This window comes from Hyla sarda, chromosome 10 (assembly GCF_029499605.1).
Source record: "Hyla sarda isolate aHylSar1 chromosome 10, aHylSar1.hap1, whole genome shotgun sequence".
Taxonomy (NCBI): Eukaryota; Metazoa; Chordata; class Amphibia; order Anura; family Hylidae; genus Hyla; species Hyla sarda.
The window spans coordinates 102,711,134-102,729,118 of record NC_079198.1 but is presented as its reverse complement, the minus strand read 5'-3'; the positions used below and the strand labels follow the sequence as shown (position 1 = coordinate 102,729,118).

At 44.8% G+C, this 17,985-nt stretch overlaps 1 protein-coding gene across 1 annotated transcript in view; it reads left to right on the top strand.

Annotated features, from left to right (window-relative positions):
* The window catches only part of LOC130294147 (transmembrane protein 26-like), a 51,602-nt gene that overhangs the window by 19,835 nt on the left and 13,782 nt on the right, over positions 1–17,985 (top strand). The window contains exons 3-4 of the mRNA XM_056543650.1: positions 1,165–1,382; positions 11,177–11,300. Of these exons, the coding sequence (XP_056399625.1) occupies positions 1,186–1,382; positions 11,177–11,300 (321 nt within the window). The 5' untranslated portion in view covers positions 1,165–1,185. The remainder of the gene's footprint in view (positions 1–1,164; positions 1,383–11,176; positions 11,301–17,985) is intronic.

Sequence of the window (17,985 nt, the reverse complement as noted above, 5' to 3'; positions counted from 1 at the left end):
TAACCCTTCCAGTACTTAGCTGCTGTATGTTCCAGAGGAAGTTCTTTTCTTTTGGAATTTTCTTTCTGTCTGACCACAGTGCTCTCTGCTGACACCTCTGTCCATTTTAGTAACTGTCCAGAGTAGAAGCAAATCCCCATAGCAAACCTCTCCTGCTCTGGACAGTTCCTAAAATGGACAGAGGTGTCAGCAGAAAGCACTGTGTCAGACAGAAAGGAAATTTAAAAAGAAAAGAACTTCCTCTGGAACATATAGCAGCTGACAAGTACTGGAAGGGTTAAGATTTTTAAATAGAAGTAATTTACAACTTTCTGGCACAAATGATTTAAAAAAAAAAAAAGGTTTTCTACTGGAGTACCCCTTTAAGCTCAGAGACAGGATTGTGTTGAGGCACAAATCTGAAGAAGTTTAAGTTTAAACGGGGGAAAGGGAGGGATAAGATGGGCCCGCTATGCTGGCATATCTTAGAGACAGGTCAATAGTTTTCAGCGGTCTCTGTGTGTGCGATTCAGACTGTACCATAGACTTACATTGGAGGCTCGTCTCAGTCACATGGCACAGAACTGTGGGAAAATGCAGTTAGCATTTATTTCTCCTAAGTGGTTCTGAACACCCAAACCCCAACTGGTGAAAACTATTAACATGGCAATGGTACACGTCAAAAGTGATTGTACCCATTTAACATAAGAATGCTTTATATCTACTGTATACACATAGAGGGGCATTCATCAAATGTGAATTTATTAAATGGCGCACGGATGTTGATGAATGCCCGCTAAACTGCTCTGGTTAAATGTCGCAGAGCAGTGGCAGGCCTTGCAACAATTGTATTAAAAGTCGCACGGACCTTAATACAATTGTCGCATAGAGTGATATAGGGCAGGGTTACATTGCCCTGTGATTTCTTCTATATCGGGTCTGTGCGCCTCTTTTGCGCCTTTTCGCAGAAAAGTTGCACATGATAAATTAGTGACCACTGCCCAAATTGATCTAAATCAGATCACTTCGTCGCCATAAAAATTAAACAGTCTAAATTAAATGTTGCAGGAAAATTTAGACCAAAAAAGACATCTTAATTGTTTGATAAATTCCCTTCATACTTTATATATACACATTTATACGGTGTAGATACCTACTTATTACTTACTGCTTGTGTTCTTACAGATTACAAGTAAAATTTGCAGAATGAAGTGTAAGTGTGTGAGGATACTGGCAGCCATCTTCAGTCGTCTATTATTCTCCCTACATGAAGTTATTATGGTCGCATTAGCAGTGGAAGATACGAAAGATTATACCTACTGGTTTCTTCTCCTTGGAGTTTTGCTCCTGTTTATTGAGATGATTGTGACATTGAAAATGACGAAGCATGGAGAATGGAAATGGTAATATGGACCATAAAATCCACCTTAACTTATGTAAAAGCACTGATCTATCTATCTATCTCTCTATATATATATATATATATATATATATATATATATATTAGCTGAATACCCGGCGTTGCCCGGTTGTTCCTTCCTAATCCTTGTTGGGGAGGAAAATCAACAGAGGAAGAAGCTTTTGACTTCATATCCCGTCCTCATTTATTGTTGTCATTTCCCAACCCCACATCCCGTCCTCATATCCCGTCCTCATATCCCGACCTCCTATCCCGTCCTCCTATCTTGACCTCCTATCCCGTCCTCATATCTCGACCTTCTATCCGACCCTCTATATCGACCTCCTATCCCGTCCTTCTATCTCGACCTCCTATCCCGACCTCCTATCCCGACCTCCTATCCCGACCTCATATCTCGTCCTCCTATCTCAACCTCCTATCCTGACCTCCTATCCCGTCCTCCTATCTCGACCTCCTATATCGACCTCCTATCCCGTCCTCCTATCTAGACCCCCTATCCCGTCCTCATATCTCATCCTCCTATCTCGACCTTCTATCCCGTCCTCCTATCCCGGTCCTCCTATCCCGACCTCCTATCCAGTCCTCATAACCTGTCCTCATATCCCAAGCTCCTATGTCAACCTCCCATGTTGACCTCCTATCCCGACACGTAATATGTGTACCAGGTATTGAAATATCTCCAGCCGTACAGAAGTTATGTGGGAACATACATTTCCCATAGATTTGCATGGGACTTTAAACAAAAACTCCGACCCTCACAAATGGGGGTAGTTAAGGGTTAAATTAACTATCCTATATTTTAAGTGGACATATAAGTAACATGTGACCAAGTATTATCGAAATATCTCCAGCCGTTTGGAAGTTATGCAGTAACATATATTTCCCATTGACTTGTATGGGACTTTAAACATAAACCCTGCCCCTGGCAAATGGGGGTGGGTAAGGGTTAAATCACCTATCCTATGTTTGTTGTTGACATATAAGTAACATGTGTGCCAAGTTTCATGTTAATATCTTTAGCCATTTGGACGTGATGCTGGAACATACACACATACATACACACACACACATTGAGCTTTATTGCGCCATCCATTGTACTATGTAATGACATCACAAATTTTACCACAAAATGTACAGTGAAACAACAAAAAATATTTGTGAGACAAAACTAATGCATTTCTACGCATTGTACTTTTCAGTAAAAATGACGTGTTATCTTTATTGAGTAGGTCAAAACAATTACAACAATATCCAATTTATATAGGATTTATTTTACTACTATTAAAAAAAAGATGAATATGTCTAAAATTTTCCTCTTCTGACCCCTATTACTCTTTTATTTTTCCATATATGGAGCTGTATAAAGGCAAATGTTTTATGCTGGGGTCTTAAGTTTTTATCAGTACCATTTTTCCTTTGATAAGACATTTCAATTACTTTTTATTCATCTTTTTACTGGTATATGAAGTGACCAAAAATCAGCAATACTGTACTTTGTTATTTTTTTATGTTTACGCCATTCACCATGCGGTTTCATTAATTTTATATTTTAATAGTTCTGACATTTCAGCATACAACTATATCACATAGGTTTATGTTTACTTTTGTGAACAAAATGTGGAGATCACAACACAAGAACATGAGGTTAACTGTTGTCACGATGCCGGCTGGCAGGTGGTGGATCCTCTGTGCCAGAGAGGGATTGGCGTGGACCGTGCTAGAGGATCGGTTCTAAGTCACTACTGGTTTTCACCAGAGCCCGCCGCAAAGCGGGATGGTCTTGCTGCGGCGGTAGTGACCAGGTCGTATCCCCTAGCAACGGCTCAACCTCTCTGGCTGCTGAAGATAGGCGCGGTACAAGGGAGTAGACAGAAGCAAGGTCGGACGTAGCAGAAGGTCGGGGCAGGCAGCAAGGATCGTAGTCAGGGGCAACGGCAGAAGGTCTGGAATCACAGGCAAGGAACACACAAGGAACGCTTTCACTGGCACTAGGGCAACAAGATCCGGCGAGGGAGTGAAGGGGAAGTGAGGTGATATAGGGAAGTGCACAGGTGTAAACACTAATTGGAACCACTGCACCAATCAGCGGTGCAGTGGCCCTTTAAATCGCAAAGACCCGGCGCGCGCGCGCCCTAGGGAGCGGGGCCGCGCGCGCCGGGACAGAACTGACGGGGAGCGAGTCAGGTACGGGAGCCGGGGTGCGCATCGCGAGCGGGCGCTACCCGCATCGCGAATCGCATCCCGGCCGGAGGTGGTAACGCAGCGCCCCGGGTCCGTGGAACCGACCGGGGCGCTGCAGTGAGGGAAGTGTAGCGAGCGCTCCGGGGAGGAGCGGGGACCCGGAGCGCTCGGCGTAACAGTACCCCCCCCCTTGGGTCTCCCCCTCTTCTTGGGGCCTGAGAACCTGAGGATCAGACTTTTGTCCAGGATATTGTCCTCAGGTTCCCAGGACCTCTCTTCTGGACCACAACCCTCCCAATCCACTAAAAAAAAAGTTTTTCCTCTGACTTTTTTAGAAGCCAAGATCTCTTTGACAGAGAAGATGTCCGAGGAGCCGGAAACAGGAGTGGGAGGAACAGATTTAGGAGAAAAACGGTTGAGGATGAGAGGTTTAAGAAGAGAGACGTGAAAGGCATTAGGGATACGAAGAGAAGGAGGAAGAAGAAGTTTGTAAGAGACAGGATTAATTTGACACAAAACTTTAAAAGGACCAAGATAGCGTGGTCCCAACTTATAGCTCGGGACACGGAAACGGACATATTTAGCGGAGAGCCATACCTTGTCTCCAGGGGAAAAAATGGGAGGAGCTCTTCTTTTCTTATCTGCGAATCTCTTCATGCGAGAAGAAGCCTGTAAGAGAGAATTTTGGGTCTCTTTCCATATGGTGGAAAGATCACGAGAAATTTCATCCACAGCGGGCAGACCAGAGGGCAAGGGGGTAGGGAGGGGGGGAAGAGGGTGACGGCCGTACACCACGAAAAACGGAGATTTGGAGGAAGATTCAGAGATTCTGAAATTATACGAGAATTCGGCCCAAGGTAGAAGATCTGCCCAGTCATCCTGGCGGGAGGAAACAAAATGTCGTAAATAGTCACCCAAGATCTGGTTAATTCTCTCTACTTGTCCATTGGATTGAGGATGGTATGCAGAAGAAAAATTTAATTTAATCTTGAGTTGTTTACAGAGAGCCCTCCAGAATTTAGACACAAATTGGACGCCTCTATCCGAGACGATCTGTGTAGGCAACCCGTGAAGACGAAAAATGTGTACAAAAAATTGTTTAGCCAACTGAGGCGCTGAAGGAAGACCAGGAAGAGGGATGAAATGTGCCATTTTGGAGAATCGATCAACGACCACCCAAATAACAGTGTTGCCATGGGATGGGGGTAAGTCAGTAATAAAATCCATACCAATCAGAGACCAAGGTTGTTCGGGGACAGGTAGAGGATGAAGAAAACCAGCGGGCTTCTGGCGAGGAGTCTTATCCCGGGCACAGATAGTGCAGGCTCGCACAAAGTCCACCACATCAGTCTCTAGAGTCGGCCACCAATAGAAGCGAGAGATGAGTTGCACAGATTTCTTAATGCCCGCATGACCTGCGAGATGGGAGGAGTGACCCCATTTGAGGATCCCAAGGCGTTGGCGTGGAGAAACAAAGGTCTTTCCTGGAGGAGTTTGCCTGATGGAGGCTGGAGAAGTGGAAATCAGGCAGTCAGGAGGAATGATGTGTTGAGGAGGGAGTTCAATTTCAGAGGCATCTGAGGAACGAGAGAGAGCATCGGCCCTAATGTTCTTATCAGCAGGCCGAAAGTGAATTTCAAAATTAAATCGGGCAAAGAACAGAGACCACCTGGCCTGACGAGGATTCAGCCGTTGGGCAGACTGGAGGTAGGAGAGGTTCTTGTGATCGGTGTAAATAATAACTGGAAATCTTGATCCCTCCAGCAGATGCCTCCATTCCTCAAGTGCTAATTTAATGGCTAGAAGCTCTCGATCCCCGATGGAGTAGTTCCTCTCCGCCGGAGAGAAGGTCCTGGAAAAAAAACCACAAGTAACAGCATGCCCGGAAGAGTTTTTTTGTAGAAGGACAGCTCCAGCTCCCACTGAGGAGGCATCAACCTCCAATAGGAAGGGTTTAGATGGGTCAGGTCTGGAGAGCACGGGAGCCGAAGAAAAGGCAGACTTGAGTCGTTTAAAGGCGTCTTCCGCTTGAGGAGGCCAAGACTTGGGATCGGCATTTTTTTTTGTTAAAGCCACAATAGGAGCCACAATGGTAGAAAAATGTGGAATAAATTGCCTGTAATAATTGGCGAACCCCAAAAAACGTTGGATGGCACGGAGTCCGGAGGGGCGTGGCCAATCTAAGACGGCAGAGAGTTTATCTGGGTCCATTTGTAGTCCCTGGCCAGAGACCAAGTATCCTAGAAAAGGAAGAGATTGGCATTCAAACAGACATTTCTCTATTTTGGCATAGAGTTGATTATCACGAAGTCTCTGAAGAACCATACGGACATGCTGGCGGTGTTCTTCAAGATTGGCAGAAAAAATCAGGATATCGTCCAGATATACAACAACACAGGAGTATAGGAGATCACGAAAAATTTCATTAACAAAGTCTTGGAAGACGGCAGGGGCGTTGCATAGACCAAAGGGCATGACCAGATACTCAAAGTGTCCATCTCTGGTGTTAAATGCCGTTTTCCATTCATCCCCCTCTCTGATGCGGATGAGATTATAAGCACCTCTTAAGTCCAGTTTGGTAAAAATATGGGCACCTTGGAGACGATCAAAGAGTTCAGAGATGAGGGGTAGGGGGTAGCGGTTCTTAACCGTGATTTTATTAAGACCGCGGTAGTCAATGCAAGGACGTAGAGAGCCATCTTTTTTGGACACAAAGAAAAATCCGGCTCCGGCAGGAGAGGAGGATTTACGGATAAAGCCCTTTTTTAAATTTTCTTGGACGTATTCAGACATGGCAAGAGTCTCTGGGACGGACAGAGGATAGATTCTGCCCCGGGGTGGAGTAGTGCCCGGGAGGAGGTCAATGGGACAATCATAAGGCCTGTGAGGAGGTAGAGTCTCAGCTTGTTTTTTGCAAAAAACGTCCGCAAAGTCCATATAGGCCTTAGGGAGACCGGTTACATGAGGAAGCACAGGGACACGGCAAGGTTTACTGGGAACCGGTTTTAAGCAGTCCTTGGAACAAGAGGGCCCCCAACTCTTGATCTCCCCAGTGGACCAATCCAGGATTGGGGAATGGAGTTGAAGCCAGGGAAGTCCAAGAAGGATTTCAGAAGTGCAATTGGGGAGGACCAACAGTTCAATCCTCTCGTGATGAGATCCGATGCGCATTAGAAGGGGCTCCGTGCGGAAACGTATAGTACAGTCTAATCTTTCATTGTTTACACAATTGATGTAGAGGGGTCTGGCGAGACTGGTCACCGGGATGTTGAACCTGTTGACGAGAGAGGCCAAGATAAAATTTCCTGCAGATCCAGAGTCCAAGAAGGCCACAGCAGAGAAGGAGAAGGCAGAGGCAGACATCCGCACAGGCACAGTAAGACGTGGAGAAGCAGAGTAGACATCAAGGACTGTCTCACCTTTGTGCGGAGTCAGCGGACGTCTTTCCAGGCGGGGAGGACGGATAGGACAATCCTTCAGGAAGTGTTCGGTACTAGCACAGTACAGGCAGAGATTCTCCATGCGGCGTCGTGTCCTCTCTTGGGGTGTCAGGCGAGACCGGTCGACCTGCATAGCCTCCACGGCGGGAGGCACAGGAACAGGTTGCAGGGGACCAGAGGAGAGAGGAGCCGGGGAGAAGAAACGCCTCGTGCGAACAGAGTCCATATCCTGGCGGAGCTCCTGACGCCGTTCGGAAAAACGCATGTCAATGCGAGTGGCAAGATGGATGAGTTCATGTAGGTTAGCAGGGATTTCTCGTGCGGCCAGAACATCTTTAATGTTGCTGGATAGGCCTTTTTTAAAGGTCGCGCAGAGTGCCTCATTATTCCAGGATAATTCTGAAGCAAGGGTACGGAACTGTACGGCATACTCGCCAACGGAAGAATTACCCTGGACCAGGTTCAACAGGGCAGTCTCAGCAGAAGAGGCTCGGGCAGGTTCCTCAAAGACACTTCGAATTTCCGAGAAGAAGGAGTGTACAGAGGCAGTGACGGGGTCATTGCGGTCCCAGAGCGGTGTGGCCCAAGCCAGGGCTTTTCCAGACAGCAGGCTGACTACGAAAGCCACCTTAGACCTTTCAGTGGGGAACTGGTCCGACATCATCTCCAAGTGTAATGAACATTGGGAAAGAAAGCCACGGCAAAACTTAGAGTCCCCATCAAATTTATCCGGCAAGGATAGTCGTATTCCAGAAGCGGCCACTCGCTGCGGAGGAGGTACAGGAGCTGGCGGAGGAGATGATTGCTGGAGCTGTGGTAGTAACTGTTGTAGCATAACAGTCAGTTGAGACAGCTGTTGGCCTTGTTGCGCAATCTGTTGTGACTGCTGGGCGACCACCGTGGTGAGGTCAGCGACAACTGGCAGAGGAACTTCAGCGGGATCCATGGCCGGATCTACTGTCACGATGCCGGCTGGCAGGTGGTGGATCCTCTGTGCCAGAGAGGGATTGGCGTGGACCGTGCTAGAGGATCGGTTCTAAGTCACTACTGGTTTTCACCAGAGCCCGCCGCAAAGCGGGATGGTCTTGCTGCGGCGGTAGTGACCAGGTCGTATCCCCTAGCAACGGCTCAACCTCTCTGGCTGCTGAAGATAGGCGCGGTACAAGGGAGTAGACAGAAGCAAGGTCGGACGTAGCAGAAGGTCGGGGCAGGCAGCAAGGATCGTAGTCAGGGGCAACGGCAGAAGGTCTGGAATCACAGGCAAGGAACACACAAGGAACGCTTTCACTGGCACTAGGGCAACAAGATCCGGCGAGGGAGTGAAGGGGAAGTGAGGTGATATAGGGAAGTGCACAGGTGTAAACACTAATTGGAACCACTGCACCAATCAGCGGTGCAGTGGCCCTTTAAATCGCAAAGACCCGGCGCGCGCGCGCCCTAGGGAGCGGGGCCGCGCGCGCCGGGACAGAACTGACGGGGAGCGAGTCAGGTACGGGAGCCGGGGTGCGCATCGCGAGCGGGCGCTACCCGCATCGCGAATCGCATCCCGGCCGGAGGTGGTAACGCAGCGCCCCGGGTCCGTGGAACCGACCGGGGCGCTGCAGTGAGGGAAGTGTAGCGAGCGCTCCGGGGAGGAGCGGGGACCCGGAGCGCTCGGCGTAACAACTGTAATCCTCTCACCTAGAGAGAAATAAAATTAATATAAAAGAATAATAACTAACAGTCCTCAGTGTCTTACCCAGGAAAAAGAGTGCATGATGGACATGCAGTTCAATATATAATTTAATATTACCATATACAGTTACATAAAAAACCTATACACAAAATTTTTTATGGAAAAATAAAATAAGAAATAATAATGGTAGAAAACAGAATTATTAAAAGAATTGTTAAAATATTCCGCAGGGCCCTTGATATCCGGATGGATTAACAGCCTAAATTATCCCACTGTTCCTCAAAAATGGAATTTTGATGGTGTAATTGACACAAGCTTTAAATGAAAAGTTCAGTAATAGGTCCAATGAGTCAATGGATCAGTAACTAAATTCCAGCAATGTGATAGTTTGGTTATTTTCACCTAGAGGAAAGAAAGGAGGGTGCTCAGTCTATTTGTGCCAGTTGTATCAAATTATGTAATCGTTGTCCACCTGTAATGAAGAAAAGAGCAGTTCCACCAAATAGAACAAATGCCAATATATGGCCAGTATCCACCTGTAAAAGAATACACAGTTCCACCTAGTAGCAGTGGTAGTAAAGTACCGTGTTGGTATATTGCCGGTATGCCGGTCTCTCGTGGGCTGCCTGCGGGAGAAAGATTGTTTGGCACAATGTGCCAGTCACCGCTCCACGTCTTCCGGATTTACTTTGGTGCTCCAGCCAACGGCGGTAGGACTTACTGCGGCCACACGCCGGTGGCATCTCTGATGGTCTCTGCAGCCGCACACTGGCGAGCTTCCGGGAGCTATGGTCAAGCTGACTGCAGATCAGCTGACCAGGTAGGTGCACTCCCTCGGAGATTTAAACTTTTAAACTTTTGCATAGATGTTCAAACTTGTCCACTGTATACAAAGTTGTTTTCAGGCAACAGGGGGTGGATTGTGGATAGTGATGGTGAATCTGTTTGAGCAATCAGATTTCCACATGTGCCGGTATGAATAATTAGTGTGAATGTGGCTGTGCGTCTTACATCCGGATACTTGCTAAAAAGTCACAAAATCACAAACGCGTTTCGGGGTATTCTGAATTGTGTCTAGACCCCTTCTTCAGTGGTGCATCCCTAGACACAATTTAGAATTTTGTGACTTTTTAGCAAGTATACGGATGTAAGATGCACAGCCACATTCACACTAAGCGGTACGGATTGAGGTATGGCTCATAACGGCACATGTGGAAATCTGACTACTCAAACAGATTCACCATCACTATCCACAATCCACCCCTGTTGCCTGAAAACAACTTTGTATACAGTGGACAAGTTTGAACATCTTTGCAAAAGTTTAAATCTCTGAGGGAGCGCGCCTACCGGGTCAGCTGATCTACAGTCAGCTGACGGCAGCTACGGAAAGCTGACCAGCTTGCGGCTGCAGAGACCATCAGAGACACCACCGGCGTGTGGGCGCAGTAAGTCCTACCGCCACTGGCTGGAGCGCCAAAATAAATCCGGACGATGTGGAGCGGTGAGTGGCACATTGTGCCAAACAATCTTTCTCCCGCAGGCAGCCCACTGTACTTTACTACCACTGCTACTAGGTGGAACTGTGTATTCTTTTACAGGTGGATACTGGCCATATAGTGGCATTTGTTCTATTTGGTGAAACTGCTCTTTTCTTCATTACAGGCAGACGATTTTGCATTTGATACAACTGGCACAAATAGAGGGAACTGAGCACCCTCCTTTCTTTCCTCTAGGTGAAAATAACCAAACTATCACATTGCCAGAATTTATTTACTGATCCATTGACTCATTGGACCAATTACTGAACTTTTCATTTAAAGCTTGTGTGAATTATACCATAAAAATTCAATTTTTGCATTTTTCAGGAACAGTGGGATAATTTAGGCTGTTAATCCATGCAGATATAATATTAACCGCAAGGGCCCTGCGGAATATTTTAACTTTTTTTTTTAATAATTCTGTTTTCTACCATTATTATTTTTTATTTTATTTTTCCATTTTCATTTTTGTGTATAGGCTTTCTATGTAACTGTATATGTAAATATTATATTCTATATTGTACCGCATGTCCATCACGCACTCTTTTTCCTGGGTAAGACACTGAGGACTGTTGGTTATTATTATTTTATGTTTTTATTTTGTTTACAATAAAGGAAATGGGGAAAAAGAGGATGATTCAAACTTTTATTATAGGGAAGAGGCTTATTCAAATTTAGGCAGATGTGATTTTAAAAGCCCCCCAGTGATTAAACATTTATCATTAAGGGTTATAACAACGTGTAAGAAAAAGATAACTACATTGCACAAGTCTACCATATTATCAGGTATCCCATTACTATGATCAGAGAGGAGGGAAGTGTTTGCAGACTTCACAATTTGAATTCATTACTAGTGATGCAATTTTTTCACATAGCTGTCGTATTCATGTTTTTGCATTTTAATTTCTGCTTTTGTACTAAACAATTCTCTGTGTCATTGTAGGTTTTCTCCAATGGTGTTTATATATTTATGTACTATTATCCCTACTATATTTGTGATTGAACTCGATAACCTGCAAGTTCTAATGAATGTTACCAACCTGACAGTTCCCGAATGCACCAAAACTGTAAGTATCCTATTTAACCCCTTAAGGACCAGGCCATTTTACACCTTAAGGACCGGAGCGTTTTTTGCAATTCTGACCACTGTCACTTTAAACATTAATAACTCTGGAATGCTTTTAGTTATCATTTTGATTCTGAGATTGTTTTTTCGTGACATATTCTACTTTAACGTAGTGGTAAAATTTTATGGTAACTTGCATCCTTTCTTGGTGAAAAATCCCAAAATTTTATGAAAAAAATGAAAATTTAGCATTTTTCTAACTTTAAAGCTCTCTGCTTGTAAGGAAAATGGATATTCAAAATAAAACATTTTTGGGTTCACATATACAATATGTCTAGTTTATGTTTGCATCATAAAATTAATGAGTTTTTACTTTTGGAAGACACCAGAGGGCTTCAAAGTTCAGCAGCAATTTGGAAATTTTTCACAAAATTTTCAAACTCGCTATTTTTCATGGGACCAGTTCAGGTTTGAAGTGGATTTGAAGGGTCTTCATATTAGAAATACCCCATAAATGACCCCATTATAAAAACTACACCCCCCAAAGTATTCAAAATGACATTCAATAAGTGTATTAACCCTTTAGGTGTTTCACAGGAATAGCAGAAAAGTGAAGGAGAAAATTCACAATCTTCATTTTTTACACTCGCATGTTCTTGTAGACCCAATTTTTTTATTTTTGCAAGGGGTAAAAAGGAGAAAATTTTTACTTGTATTTGAAACCCAATTTCTCTCGAGTAAGCACATACCTCATATGTCTATGTTAATTGTTCGGCGGGCGCAGTAGAGGGCTCAGAAGGGAAGGAGCTTCAAATGGTTTTTGGGGGGCATGTCACCTTTAGGAAGCCCCTATGGTGCCAGGACAGCAAAAAAAAAACACATGGCATACCATTTTGGAAACTAGACCCCTCAGGGAACGTAACAAGGGGTAAAGTGAACCTTAATACCCCACAGGTGATTCACGACTTTTGCATATGTAAAAAAAAAAAAAAATGTTTTACCTAAAATGCTTGGTTTCCCAAAAATGTTACATTTTTAAAAAGGATAATAGCAGAAAATACCCCCCAAAATTTGAAGCCCAATTTCTCCCGATTGAGAAAACACCCCATATGGGGGTGAAAAGTGCTCTGCTGGCGCACTACAGGTCCCAGAAGAGAAGGAGTCACATTTGGCTTTTTGAAAGCAAATTTTGCGCTGGGGGCATGCCGCATTTAGGAAGCCCCTATGGTGCCAGAACCGCAAAAAAAAAAACATGGCATACCATTTTGGAAACCAGACCCCTCGGGAAACGTAAAAAGGGGTAAAGTGAACCTTAATACCCTACAGGTGTTTCACGACTTTTGCATATGTTAAAAAAAAAATATATTTTTACCTAAAATGCTTGGTTTCCCAAAATTTTTACATTTTTAAAAAGGGTAATAGCAGAAAATACCCCCCAAAATTTGAAGCCCAATTTCTCCCGATTCAGAAAACACCCCATATGGGGGTGAGAAGTGCTCTGCTGGCGCACTACAGGTCTCAGAAGAGAAGGAGTCACATTTGGCTTTTTGAAAGCAAATTTTGCTCTGGGGGCATGCCGCATTTAGGAAGCCCCTATGGTGCCAGAACAGCAAAAAAAAAAAAAAACACATGGCATACCATTTTGGAAACTAGACCCCTTGTGGAACGTAACAAGGGGTAATGTGAACCTTAATACCCTACAGGTGTTTCACGACTTTTGCATATGTAAAAAAAATACATTTTTTTTTACCTAAAATGCTTGGTTTCCCAAAATTTTTACATTTTTTAAAAGGGTAATAGCAGAAAATACCCCCCAAAATTTGAAGCTCAATTTCTCCCGATTCAGAAAACACCCCATATGGGGGTGAGAAGTGCTCTGCTGGCGCACTACAGGTCTCAGAAGAGGAGGAGTCACATTTGGCTTTTTGAAAGCAAATTTTGCTCTGGGGGCATGCCGCATTTAGGAAGCCCCTATGGTGCCAGGACAGCAAAAAAAAACCACATGCCATACTATTTTGGAAACTAGACCCCTCGGGGAACGTAACAAGGGGTAATGTGAACCTTAATACCCCACAGGTGATTCACAACTTTTGCATATGTAAAAAAAAATTATAATTTTTTACCTAAAATGTTGGTTTCCCAAAAATTTTAGATTTTTAAAAGGGTAATAGCAGAAAATACCCCCCATAATTTGTAACACAATTTCTCCCGAGTACGGTGATACCCCATATGTGACCCTAAACTGTTGCCTTGAAATACGACAGGGCTCCAAAGTGAGAGCGCCATGCGCATTTGAGGCCTGAATTAGGGACTTGCATAGGGGTGGACATAGGGGTATTCTACGCCAGTGATTCCCAAATAGGGTGCCTCCAGCTGTTGTAAAAGTCCCAGCATGCCTGGACAGTCAGTGGCTGTCTGGTAATACTGGGAGTAGTTGTTTTGCAACAGCTGGAGGCTCCGTTTTGGAAACAGTGGCGTACCAGACGTTTTTCATTTTTATTGGGGAGGGGAGGGGGGCTGTGTAGGGGAATGTGCATATGTAGTGTTTTTCACTTTTTATTTTATTTTGTGTTAGTGTAGTGTTTTTAGGGTACAGTCGCATGGGCGGGGGGTTCACAGTAGTTTCTCGCTGGCAGTTTGAGCAGCGGCAGAAAATTTGCCGCAGCTCAAACTTGCAGCCGGATACTTACTGTAATCCCCCGCCCATGTGAGTGTACCCTGTACGTTCACATTGGGGGGGGGGGACATCCAGCTGTTGCAAAACTACAACTCCCAGCATGTAGGGTCTATAAGTGCATGCTGGGAGTTGTAATTTTGCAACAGCTGGAGGCTCCGTTTTGGAAACGGTGGCGTACCAGACGTTTTTCATTTTTATTGGGGAGGGGGGCTGTGTAGGGGTATGTGTATATGTAGTGTTTTTTTACTTTTTATTTTATTTTGTGTTAGTGTAGTGTTTTTAGGGTACAGTCACACGGGCGGGGGGTTCACAGTCGTTTCTCGCTGGCAGCTTGAGCTGCAGCAGAAAATTTGCTGCAGCTCAAACTTGCAGCCGGATACTTACTGTAATCCTCCGCCCATGTGAGTGTGCCCTGTGCATTCACATTGGGGGGGGGGGGGGAACATCCAGCTGTTGCAAAACTACAACTCCCAGCATGTACGGTCTATCAGCGCATGTTGGGAGTTGTAGTTTTGCAACAGCTGGAGGCACACTGGTTGTGAAACACCGAGTTTGGCAACAAACTCAGTGTTTTGCAACCAGTGTGCCTTCAGCTGTTGCAAAAGCTACAACCCCCAGCATGTACGGACAGCGGAAGGGCATGCTGGGTGTTGTAGTTATGCAACAGCGGGAGGCATACTACTTTGGCTGGGGATGCTGGGGATTGTAGTTATGCAACAGCTGGAGACACACTGGTTTGCTACTTAACTCAGTGTGCCTTCAGCTGTTGCAAAACTACAACTCTCAGCAGTCACCGACAGCCAACGGGCATGCTGGGAGTTGTAGTTATGCAACCAGCAGATGCACCACTACAACTCCCAGCATGCACTTTAGCTGTTTGTGCAAGCTGGGAGTTGTAGTTACACAACAGCTGAAGGTACACTTTTCCATAGAAAGAATGTGCCTCCAGCTGTTGCAAAACCATAAGTCCCAGCATGCCCATAAGTGCATGCTGGGAGTTGTGGTGGTCTGCCTCCTGTTGTTGCATAACTACAGCTCCCAGCATGCCCTTTTTGCATGCTGGGAGCTGTTGCTAAGCAACAGCAGGAGGCTGTCACTCACCTCCTGCTGCTGCTTGATCGCCGCACAGGTCAGTCCCGCCGCCGTCGTCGCTCCTGGGGCCCCGATCCCAACATTAACGCCGGGGATCGGGGTCCCCAGCACCAGGGGTGCACGTCCCGCACCCGCTCACGTCCTCCGCAAGAGGGGCGGAGCGGGTGCGGGAGTGACACCCGCAGCAGGCGCCCTGATTGGTCGGCCGGGAATCCGGCCGACGAATCAGGGCGATCGTGAGGTGGCACCAGTGCCACCTCACCCCTGCAGGCCCTGGCTGTTCGGGGCCGTCTCTGACGGCCCCGATCAGCCAGTAATTCCGGGTCACTGGAGACCCGATTGACCCGGAATCGCCGCAGATCGCTGGACTGAATTGTCCAGCGATCTGCGGCCATCGCCGACATGGGGGGGCATAATGACCCCCCTGGGCGATATGCCGCGATGCCTGCTGAACGATTTCAGCAGGCATCGGGCACCGGCTCCCCTCCGGCTAGCGGCGGGGGGCCGGGAATGGACAGGACGTACTCCAACGTCCTCGGTCCTTAAGGACTCGGAAACGGGGGCGTAGGAGTACGTCCATTGTCCTTAAGGGGTTAATGCATGCATTCAAAGAATAAATAATGGACAATGTTTACAAATCAGTATATGCAGGCATAAATTTTGCCTTAAAGGGGTACTCCGGTGGGGGGAAAAAATTTCAAATCAACTGGTGCCAAAAAGTTAAACAAATTTGTACGTTACTTCTAATAAAAAATCTTAATATTTTCAGTAGTTATCAGCTGCTGTATACTACAGAGGAAGTTGAATTGTTCTTTTCAGTCTGACCACAGTGCTCTCTGCTGACACCTCTGTCCATGTCAGTAACTGTCCGGAACAGGAGAGGTTTGCAATGGGGATTTGCTCCCAATCTGGACAGTTCCTGACATAGACAGAGGTGTCAGCAGAGAGCACTTGTGGTCAGACTGGAAAGAACAACTCAACTTCCTGTGGAACATACAGCAGCTGATAAGTACTGGAAGGATTAAGATTTTTAATAGAAGTAATTTACAAATCTGTTAAACTTTTTTGAAGCAGTTGATATAAAAAATAAAAATTTCCACCAGAGTACCCCTTCAAACCTTAAAGGGGTACTACCGTGGAAAACTTTTTTTTTTTTTTTTTTTTTTTTTAAATCAACTGGTGCCAGAAAGTTAAACAGATTTGTAAACTACTTCTATTTAAAAATCTTAATCCTTCCAGTACTTTTTAGGGGCTATATACTACAGAGGAAATGTTTATCTTTTTAAATTTCTGTGATGTCATGACCACAGTGCTCTCTACTGACCTCTGCTGTCCATTTTAAGAACAGGAGAAAATCCTCATAGCAAACATATGTTGCTCCGGACAGTACCTAAAATAGACAGCAGAGGTCAGCAGAAAGCACTGTGGTCATGACATCAGAGAAATCTAAAAAGATAAGCATTTCTTCTATAGTATATAGCCCCTAAAAAGTACTGGAAGGATTAAGATTTTTAAATAGAAGTTATTTACAAATCTGTTTAACTTTCTGGCACCAGTTGATTTAAAAAAAAAAGTTTTCCACGGTAGTACCCCTTTAAGGTTTGAAGGGGTACTCAGGTAGAAAAAATTTTTTTTTATATCATCTGGTTCAAAAAAGTTTAACAGATTTGTAAATTACTTTTTGTTTTGAGTATGTGCTGGAGATGTGGATCAAACATAGGCATAATGACGCATGTCTGGTGGTGATGCCCTAGACTCACCTCTTTTTGGTGCACAGTACAGATAGCACAGATAGATATAAAGACTACATGAGACCAGATGGAGCCAAGTTTTTCTGTCACAAAATAATATTCTTTTCAAATAATTTTATTGCAAGCCTATATTTATTACATGGCTCAACAAAGACCAATGCCACTGTAATTAACAGAATCTAAGGCTACCCTTAGGTTTTCACCAGCTTTACTGCAAAAGCAAGATTGACTTAGCTGCTAGGGACTTAGATGACTTGCTATGAAAATCCAGGATGGGCAAGAGAGGGTCAAAACCAGAAGGGTGGTCAGTACTGTAAATAGTCCAATGTCAAAAAGCCAGGAGAGCATGAATAAAAATCTAAAAATTGGTGGAGAATGGGTCAATAAGAGTACAATCATGTGTCAGAAACCAGAGTATCCACCATACCCAAGTCAATTGTGGTAGAGAGCCAGGAACCTTAGATGAATCACAGGCACTGACACTCTATTACTATTTGTCCTAACTCTACTGCACTGTAATGTTATTAGATGGCAAAAAAAACACTAAGTCTTGCCTTGTGCTTCAGATATCCGGGCAACCATCTCCTTCAATAGTATCTGTGTCCTCCAGATACAGATAAACTTAAAGGGATACTCCGGTGAAAACCTTTTTCTTTTAAATCAACTGGTGGCAGAAAGTTAAACATATTTGTAAATTACTTCTATTAAAAAATCTTAATCCTTCCTGTACTTATTAGCTGCTGAATACTATAGAGGAAATTCTTTTCTTTTTGGAATGCTCTCTGATGACATCACGAGCACAGTTCTCTCTGCTGACGTTATTATAATAAAGCTTCATTTATTGTTGTCCTTAGTGGGATTTGAACCCAAGTCCCCAGAGCTGCAAGGCCGCAGTGCTAACCACTGAGCCGCCATGCTGCCCTTAGCATACATCTGCTATGCATCTGCTATGCATGGTTGCTAAAATGGACAGAGATGTCAGCAGAGAGCACTGTGCTCGTGATGTCCTCAGTGTTCCAAAAAGAAAGGAATTTCCTCTGTACCATTCAGCAGCTAATAAGTACTGGACGGATTAAGATTTTTCAATAGAAGTAATTTACAAATATGTTTAACTTTCTGCCATCAGTTGATTTAAAAGAAAAAAGGTTTTCACCGGAGTACCCCTT